Raw genomic sequence first — 9,541 nt, 5'->3', positions numbered from 1 at the left:
CCCGAGTCACGTCGTAGAGCACATGAGCCCAGCGAGACACCAATTAATATCGCGGTGATTAGTAGAGACCCAGCGGGAGTTTATTTGCTTCCTCTGTCCACTATTATGAAGGGAAATGACTGAAATATAATTAGAGGCCTAATTAGAATCCTGTGACTGTGCGGAGGGACGGCGGTCACCCAGACATGTGAGCGGCCTCCATCGGAACACGCCACCGTCACAATGGAGCACTTCATACAAATAATTTATTACAGAAGAGGAACAAAGTCTGTTCATCTTTATTTCCACAATGTGATTTGGCAACAGTGTCTCCATCTCTTCCCCTCCAAATGTCTCCATCTCTTCCCCTCCAAATGTCTCCATCTCTTCCCCTCCGAATGTCTCCATCTCTTTCCCTCCAAATATCTCCATCTCTTTCCCTCCAAATGTCTCCATCTCTTCCCCCCCAAATGTCTCCATCTCTTCCCCTCCAAATATCTCCATCTCTTTCCCTCCAAATGTCTCCATCTCTTCCCATCCGAATGTCTTCATCTCTTTCCCTCCAAATGTCTCCATCTCTTCCCCTCCAAATGTCTCCATCTCTTCCCCTCCAAATGTCTCCATGTCTTCCCCCCCAAATATCTCCATATCTTCCCCTCCAAATGTCTCCATCTCATCCCCTCCAAATGTCTCCATCTCATCCCCTCCAAATGTCTCCATCTCTTCTCCTCCAAATGTCTCCATCTCTTCCCCTCCAAATGTCTCCATATCTTCCCCTCTGAATGTCTCCATCTCTTCCCCTCCAAATGTCTCCATCTCTTCCCCTCCAAATATCTCCATCCCTTCCCCTCCAAATGTCTCCATCTCTTCCCTTCTGAATGTCTCCATCTCTTCCCCTCCAAATGTCTCCATCTCTTCCCCTCCAAATATCTCCATCTCTTCCCCTCCAAATCTCTCCATCTCTTCCCCTCCGAATGTCTTCATCTCTTCCCCTCCGAATGTCTCCATCTCTTCCCCTCCGAATGTCTTCATCTCTTCCCCTCCAAATGTCTCCATCTCTTCCCCTCCAAATATCTCCTTCTATTACCCTCCAAATATCTCCATCTCTTCCCCTCCGAATGTCTCCATCTCTTCCCCTCCGAATGTCTCCATCTCTTCCCCTCCGAATGTCTCCATCTCTTCCCCTCCGAATGTCTCCATCTCTTCCCCTCCGAATGTCTCCATCTCTTCCCCTCCGAATGTCTCCATCTCTTCCCCTTTGAATGTCTCCATCTCTTCCCCTCCGAATGTCTCCATCTCTTCCCCTCCGAATGTCTCCATCTCTTACCCTCCAAATGTCTCCATCTCTTCCCCTCCAAATGTGTCCATCTCTTCCCCTCCAAATGTCTCCATCTCTTCCCCTCCGGATGTCTCCATCTCTTCCCCTCCAAATGTCTCCATCTCTTACCCTCCAAATGTCTCCATCTCTTCCCCTCCAAATGTGTCCATCTCTTCCCCTCCAAATGTCTCCATCTCTTCCCCTCCGGATGTCTCCATCTCTTCCCCTCCAAATGTCTCCATCTCTTACCCTCCAAATGTCTCCATCTCTTCCCCTCCAAATGTCTCCATCTCTTCACCTCCAAATGTCTCCATCTCTTCCCCTCCAAATGTATCTATCTCTTCCCCTCCAAATGTCTCCATCTCTTCCCCTCCAGTCGAGCCATGTTAAAGTATGGCCGTCGTTCCCGGGTCGAAATTTCAATTTTTTTTTGTTTTTGCGTAAGACGTCCGGGAATACGAATGGACGCTACGCACGTCGCCGTTCTAAAAAATGACGTCACATCGCGCAAAGCACGGCGGGAATTTCAAAACTGAGCATGCGCAGTACGTTCGGCGCGGGAGCGCGCCTAATTTAAATGGTACCCGCCCCATTTGAATTGGGCGGGCTTGCGCCGGACGTGTTTACGATACACCACCGCAAGTTTACAGGTAAGTGCTTTGTGGATCGGGCACTTACACTGAAAACTTGCGGCGGTGTAACGTAAACGGGTTACGTTACGCGGCCGCAATTCTACGAGAATCTGGCCCAAAATGAATAATGGCAGAGGAAGCTAAGAGACCCATGATTTATATTGTTTGTCATTCACCCTGTTCAGTGATGCAGATCGCCATCATTCACAATGAATACAAAAATAAAGAGAAAACCCTGCTGACCCGCCAACATGTCTGATCCCATCACTCAAGTGACATCTCCCGATCCCCGTCACACTATGGAAATTATCATCATTATAATAACAAAAACATTTAAATATATACAAACCAAAAAAATTGAAGTGCGGATACTTAGTTATGATTGAAAATAATTAATAATTTTGTTAATGTTAAATAGATTATTATTATTATTATTATAATTATTATTAATAATAATACTTCAGTAGCCTACGCTATTAAAAAATAAATAAAAAGATTGAATCCTTCTATAGTATCACTTCCAGCTCTATTATTATTATTATATATATTTGTCGTATTATTATTATTATTAATAATAATACCTAAGTAGTCTAACTTTATTAAAATTAAATAAATACATAAACAGGTAAATAATAACATTGTAAAATTGAATCCTACTCTAGTATCACTTCCAGCTCTATTATTATTATTTGTATTTTTATTATTGTTGTTATGACGATGATGATTTTGTCATGATGACAAAATCATCATCTGTATAACAACAATAATAAAAATACAAATAATAATAATAGAGCTGGAAGTGATACTAGAGTACGGATTCAATATTAATAATTATGATAAGAAAATGCGCTCTGAAGGGATGATACAGAACATGATCAAATATATTATTATTATTATTATTATTATTATTATTATTATTATTATTATTATTATTATTATTAATAATAATAATAATAATAATAATAATAATAATAATAATAATAATACTTCAGTGGCCTAATGCTATTAAAAATAAATAAAAAGATTGAATCCTTCTCTAGTATCACTTCCAGCTCTATTATTATTATTATTATTATTATTTTATTATTCATAATAATACCTAAGTAGTCTAACTGTATTAAAAATAAATAAACAAAAAGATAGAATCATTCTCTAGTATCACTTGCAGCTCTATTATTATTATTATTATTATTATTATTATTATTATTATATTTATTTTTTATTATTCATAATAATACCTAAGTAGTCTAACTGTATTATAAATAAATAAAAAGATTGAATCCTTCTCTAGTATCACTTTCAGCTCTATTATTATTATTATTATTATTATTATTATTATTATTATTATTATAATTATATTTATTTTTTATTATTCATAATAATACCTAAGTAGTCTGTATTAAAAATAAATAAAAAGATTGAATCCTTCTCTAGTATCACTTTCAGCTTTATTATTATTATTATTATTATTATTATTATTATTATTAGTATTATTATATATTTTTATTATTATTCATAATATTACCTAAGTAGTCTGTATTAAAAATAAATAAATAAAAAGATTGAATCCTTATCTAGTATCATTTTTAGCTCTATTATTATTATTATATATTTTTATTATTAATAATAAAACCTAAGTAGTCTAACTTTATAAAAAATAAAAAAACATAAATAAGTAAATAATAACAATTGCAACATTGAATCCTTCTCTAGTATCACTTGCAGCTCTATTATTATTATTATTATTATTATTATTATTATTATTATATTTATTTTTTATTATTCATAATAATACCTAAGTAGTCTGTATTAAAAATAAATAAATAAAAAGATTGAATCCTTCTCTAGTATCACTTTCAGCTCTATTATTATTATTATTACATATTTTTATTATTGATAAAAAAACCTAAGTAGTCTAACTTTATTTAAAAAAAAAAACATAAACAAGTAAATAATAACAATTGTAACATTGAATCCGTCTCTAGTATCACTTGAAGCTCTATTATTATTATTAATATTATTATTATTATTAATATTATATATTTTTATTATTAATAATAAAACCTAAGTAGTCTAACTTTATTAAAAAAAAAAGAAAAGAAAAAAACATAAACAAGTAAATAATAACAATTGTAACATTGAATCCTTCTCTAGTATCACTTCCAGCTCTATTGTTATTATTATTATTATTATTATTATTATTATTATTATTATTATTATATTTATTTTTTATTATTCATAATAATACCTAAGTAGTCTAACTGTATTAAAAATAAATAAATAAAACGATTGAATCCTTCTCTAGTATCACTTTCAGCTCTATTATTATTACATATTTTTTTATTATTATTATTATTATTATTATTATTATATTTATTTTTTATTATTCATAATAATACCTAAGTAGTCTGTATTAAAAATAAATAAATAAAAAGATTGAATCCTTCTCTAGTATCACTTGCAGCTCTATTATTATTATATATTTTTATTATTAATAATAAAACTTAAGTAGTCAAACTTTATTAAAAAAGAAAAAACATAAACAAGTAAATAATAACAATTGTAACATTGAATCCTTCTCTAGTATCACTTCCAGCTCTATTTTTATTATTATTATTATTATTATTATTATTATTATTATATTTATTTTTTATTATTCATAATAATACCTAAGAAGTCTAACTGTATTAAAAATAAATAAATAAAAAGATTGAATCCTTCTCTAGTATCACTTTCAGCTCTATTATTATATATTTTTATTATTAATAATAAAACCTAAGTAGTCTAACTTTATAAAAAACAAACAAACATAAACAAGTAAATAATAACAGTTGTAACATTGAATCCTTCTCTAGTATCACTTCCAGCTCTATCATTATTATCATGAAGATGAAGATGACTTTGTTACTATTTGGGGGGGTGATTGTTAGAAATCATTGTGGGGGAGAGCCCAGGGGCGGCGCGTGCACGCCGGGCGCGCGCAGACTGTCCAGCAGGGATTGGTGAACGCGCAGCGCGCCCCCGGCACAGCAGGCATTGGACTGTGGGAATGGTGGAGCGGAGTCGGGCGGAGGGGATCTGATCGGGGGGATGGCGGCCGCTCGGGTGGAGTATATCACCCCATGGTGGGTTTATTGGCTGCACAACGTTCCGCACCTGGACCTGACCCTGCACCCGCGGAGCGCCGACTTCCAGCCCGAGGAGCCCGGCTACAGGCAGGTGAGTCCGGGGAGGAGGAGGGGGGACTTCGGGTCTTTGTTCCTGAAACTGTCCCGAATATTCGGGGGGAGTTCATTACTTCTTATACTTCTCTGTGCTGCCTGGACCCCCATCTCCGGGACTATACGGGACTGAACCTGGAAGTGTCTATAAGCAATGGACTGTCCCTGGAAGTGTCTGTAGGGAATGGTCTGTCCCTGGAAGTGTCTATAAGCAATGGACTGTCCCTGGAAGTGTCTGTAGGGAACGGTCCGTCCCTGGAAGAGTCTGTAGGGAACGGTCCGTCCCTGGAAGAGTCTGTAGGGAACGGTCCGTCCCTGGAAGTGTCTGTAGGGAAAGGTATGTCCCTGGAAGAGTCTGTAGGGAACGGTCCGTCCCTGGAAGAGTCTGTAGGGAACGGTCCGTCCCTGGAAGAGTCTGTAGGGAACGGTCCGTCCCTGGAAGAGTCTGTAGGGAACGGTCCGTCCCTGGAAGTGTCTGTAGGGAACGGTCCGTCCCTGGAAGTGTCTGTAGGGAACGGTCCGTCCCTGGAAGTGTCTGTAGGGAACGGTCCGTCCCTGGAAGTGTCTGTAGGGAACGGTCCGTCCCTGGAAGTGTCTGTAGGGAACGGTCCGTCCCTGGAAGTGTCTGTAGGGAACGGTCCGTCCCTGGAAGTGTCTGTAGGGAACGGTCCGTCCCTGGAAGTGTCTGTAGGGAACGGTCCGTCCCTGGAAGTGTCTGTAGGGAACGGTCCGTCCCTGGAAGTGTCTGTAGGGAACGGTCCGTCCCTGGAAGTGTCTGTAGGGAACGGTCCGTCCCTGGAAGTGTCTGTAGGGAACGGTCCGTCCCTGGAAGTGTCTGTAGGGAACGGTCCGTCCCTGGAAGTGTCTGTAGGGAACGGTCCGTCCCTGGAAGTGTCTGTAGGGAACGGTCCGTCCCTGGAAGTGTCTGTAGGGAACGGTCCGTCCCTGGAAGTGTCTGTAGGGAACGGTCCGTCCCTGGAAGTGTCTGTAGGGAATGGTCCTTCCCTGGAAGTGTCTGTAGGGAACGGTCCTTCCCTGGAAGTGTCTGTAGGGAACGGTCCGTCCCTGGAAGTGTCTGTAGGGAACGGTCCGTCCCTGGAAGTGTCTGTAGGGAACGGTCCGTCCCTGGAAGTGTCTGTAGGGAACGGTCCGTCCCTGGAAGTGTCTGTAGGGAACGGTCCGTCCCTGGAAGTGTCTGTAGGGAACGGTCCTTCCCTGGAAGTGTCTGTAGGGAACGGTCCTTCCCTGGAAGTGTCTGTAGGGAATGGTCCTTCCCTGGAAGTGTCCCAGAAGTTCTCCACTTGCCTTGTTTACGAAATTGAATCCCCCTTTGATCCTGGAATTGTATTACGTCTCCCACCTAATTGTCCCTGGAATTGTCTTCCTTCCCTCAACAATGTCCTGGAAATTTCATCACTCCTTCCCAGACATTTTGATTGGAAATGTGCCCCCCCCCCCCCATTGTCATCTTCTCTTCCCCCAATGTTGTCCTTGGAATGCCCCCCTAATCCCTAAATGTATCCAAGGAATTTTCTTTTTAACCCTCTAAAAAAAAAACATCTCCAGAGAACTCTTAGCAACAATGTCTTCCTATCCCCCCCCCCCCCCAAACACATTGACCATGAAATTGTCTCTCACCCCCCCCCCCCCCCCCCCCAATCCAAAACATTTTCCCTGGAATTGACGTCACCCCCTTCCCAACCATTGTCATTGGAAATGTGCCCCCCCCCCCCCCACATTGAATTCCAGCAGGAATTGTCATCTTCCCAAATCCATCCACCCCCCCCTCCAAGTTCTTCCTGGAAATCTTCTTTCTGATGTCTCAGGAATGCCCCCCCCCCCCCCCCTCACCTCCATAATCGTCCAAGGAATTGTGTTTTTTCTTTTTTTTCCATAGGAATTCTGCGGGATTCTTATAATTGTCCATTTTTTTTTTCTTTTTTCTGGAATTGAGACCCCTGCACCAAAAAAAACAAAAACAAACATTTGCATTGGATTCTTAGTATTACCCCCCCCCCCCCCAACATTTTCCATGAAACTGTCATCCCCCCCCAACATTTTCCACGAAACTGTCACCCCCCCCCCCCAACACTTTTCCTAGAAAAAGTGAGACTGCTGGGCTAAGTGAGAGAACATCAGACAGACGAGCCCTGAGGAATATGGGGGGGGGGGGGGGTAATGATTTTGGGTGCACAATAGTGAGTGGGAACCTCTCAGAATTGACATGGCTGCGACCATTTGTGATTTGTTCTGGATCTCTCGTCACTCTTCACCCTTTACCTTCATCTTCACCCTCACTCTTCACCCTTTACCTTCATCCTCACTCTTCACCCTTTACCTTCATCTTCACCCTCACTCTTCACCCTTTACCTTCACTCTTCACCCTCACTTCTTCACTCTTCACCCTCACTCTTCACCCTCACTCTTCACCCTCACTCTTCACCCTCACTCTTCACCCTCACTCTTCACCCTCACTTCTTCACCCTCACTTCTTCACCCTCACTTCTTCACCCTCACCCTCATTTCTTCACCCTCACCTCTTCACCCTCACCTCTTCACCCTCACTCTTCACCCTTTACCTTCATCTTCACCCTCACTTCTTCACTCTTCACCCTCACTCTTCACCCTCACTCTTCACCCTCACTCTTCACCCTCACTCTTCACCCTCACTCTTCACCCTCACTCTTCACCCTCACTCTTCACCCTCACTCTTCACCCTCACTCTTCACCCTCACTCTTCACCCTCTCTCTTCACCCTCACTCTTCACCCTCACTCTTCACCCTCACTCTTCACCCTCACTTCTTCACCCTCACTTCTTCACCCTCACTTCTTCACCCTCACCCTCATTTCTTCACCCTCACCCTCACCTCTTCACCCTCACCTCTTCACCCTCACCTCTTCACCCTCACCTCTTCACCCTCACCTCTTCACCCTCACCTCTTCACCCTCACTTCTTTACCCTCACTTCTTCACCCTCACTTCTTCACCCTCACTCTTCACCCTTTACCTTCATCCTCACTCTTCACCCTTTACCTTCATCTTCACCCTCACTCTTCACCCTTTACCTTCATCTTCACCCTCACTTCTTCACCCTTTACCTTCATCTTCACCCTCACTTCTTCACCCTTCACCCTCACTCTTCACCTCACTTCTTCACCCTCACTTCTTCACCCTCACTTCTTCACCCTCACTTCTTCACCCTCACTTCTTCACCCTCACTTCTTCACCCTCACCCTCATTTCTTCACCCTCACCCTCACCTCTTCACCCTCACCTCTTCACCCTCACTCCTTCACCCTCACTCCTTCACCCTCACTCCTTCACCCTCACTCCTTCACCCTCACTCCTTCACCCTCACTCCTTCACCCTCACTCCTTCACCCTCACTCCTTCACCCTCACTCCTTCACCCTCACTCCTTCACCCTCACTCCTTCACCCTCACTCCTTCACCCTCACTCCTTCACCCTCACTCCTTCACCCTCACTCCTTCACCCTCACTCCTTCACCCTCACTCCTTCACCCTCACTCCTTCACCCTCACTCCTTCACCCTCACTCCTTCACCCTCACTCCTTCACCCTCACTCCTTCACCCTCACTCCTTCACCCTCACTCCTTCACCCTCACTCCTTCACCCTCACTCCTTCACCCTCACTCCTTCACCCTCACTCCTTCACCCTCACTCCTTCACCCTCACTCCTTCACCCTCACTCCTTCACCCTCAGATTTTCGTTCTTTAGAATTCTCAGATTTTCGTTCTTATTTTTGGATTTTTGAATTTAAGATTTTCATTCTTTTGAATTTCCCAGTTTTCGATATGACGGCCTACAGTTGGCAAGGGGCTACGATTATGCAATTACATTTTTTGTTTTAGTGTTAAGTCATAAAGTGGGGGTGGGGGGGGGGATACAGGGCTATAGCAAGATAAAAATGAACACATAAATCTGTTTTCCAGTATGCTTTTGTCTATATCATTGAAAACTGGAGATCCTGCCAGTAACAGCACTTCCTGTTGTAGAGGCCATCAATGCTGAGCCATTTCATGGACCCGACAGGCCGGCCATCCAACTGAACACTGATGCTGATTTCGAAGTAGTGGCTCAGCGTTGTCAGCCTGCAACAGGAAGTGCTGCTACTGGCAGGATCTCCAGGAAAGAAGCTTTGTAACCTAATCAACAAAAAAAACCGATTTTCTTAACCCCTTCTCTCCCAGCCCCAGTGTTCCTTTTTAAGGGACTATTTATACCTGGGGTATGGGAAGGTCTTCCAGATCACATGACCTCTGTGATTGGCTGTCATAGTGGTCACGTGATTTGGAACTGGTTTCACTGGTTCCCAACCATAACTTGAGATCAGGTGCTGTCCTTGACAGCTAGGTCACCGCGCTGAGAGCG

The 9,541-nt window shown here is 42.2% G+C and overlaps 1 protein-coding gene across 1 annotated transcript in view; it reads left to right on the top strand.

Moving 5' to 3' along the window:
* Positions 1 to 4,943: 4,943 nt before the first annotated feature.
* Positions 4,944 to 9,541, top strand: part of TTYH2 (tweety family member 2) — a 72,499-nt gene continuing 67,901 nt past the window's right edge. The window contains exon 1 of the mRNA XM_040330984.1: positions 4,944 to 5,148. Coding sequence (XP_040186918.1) covers positions 5,020 to 5,148 — 129 coding nt within the window. The 5' untranslated portion in view covers positions 4,944 to 5,019. The remainder of the gene's footprint in view (positions 5,149 to 9,541) is intronic.

Source organism: Rana temporaria, chromosome 12, assembly GCF_905171775.1.
Source record: "Rana temporaria chromosome 12, aRanTem1.1, whole genome shotgun sequence".
Taxonomy (NCBI): Eukaryota; Metazoa; Chordata; class Amphibia; order Anura; family Ranidae; genus Rana; species Rana temporaria.
The sequence above is the reverse complement of the archived record's forward strand: the minus strand, read 5'-3'. Positions and strand labels throughout refer to the sequence as shown.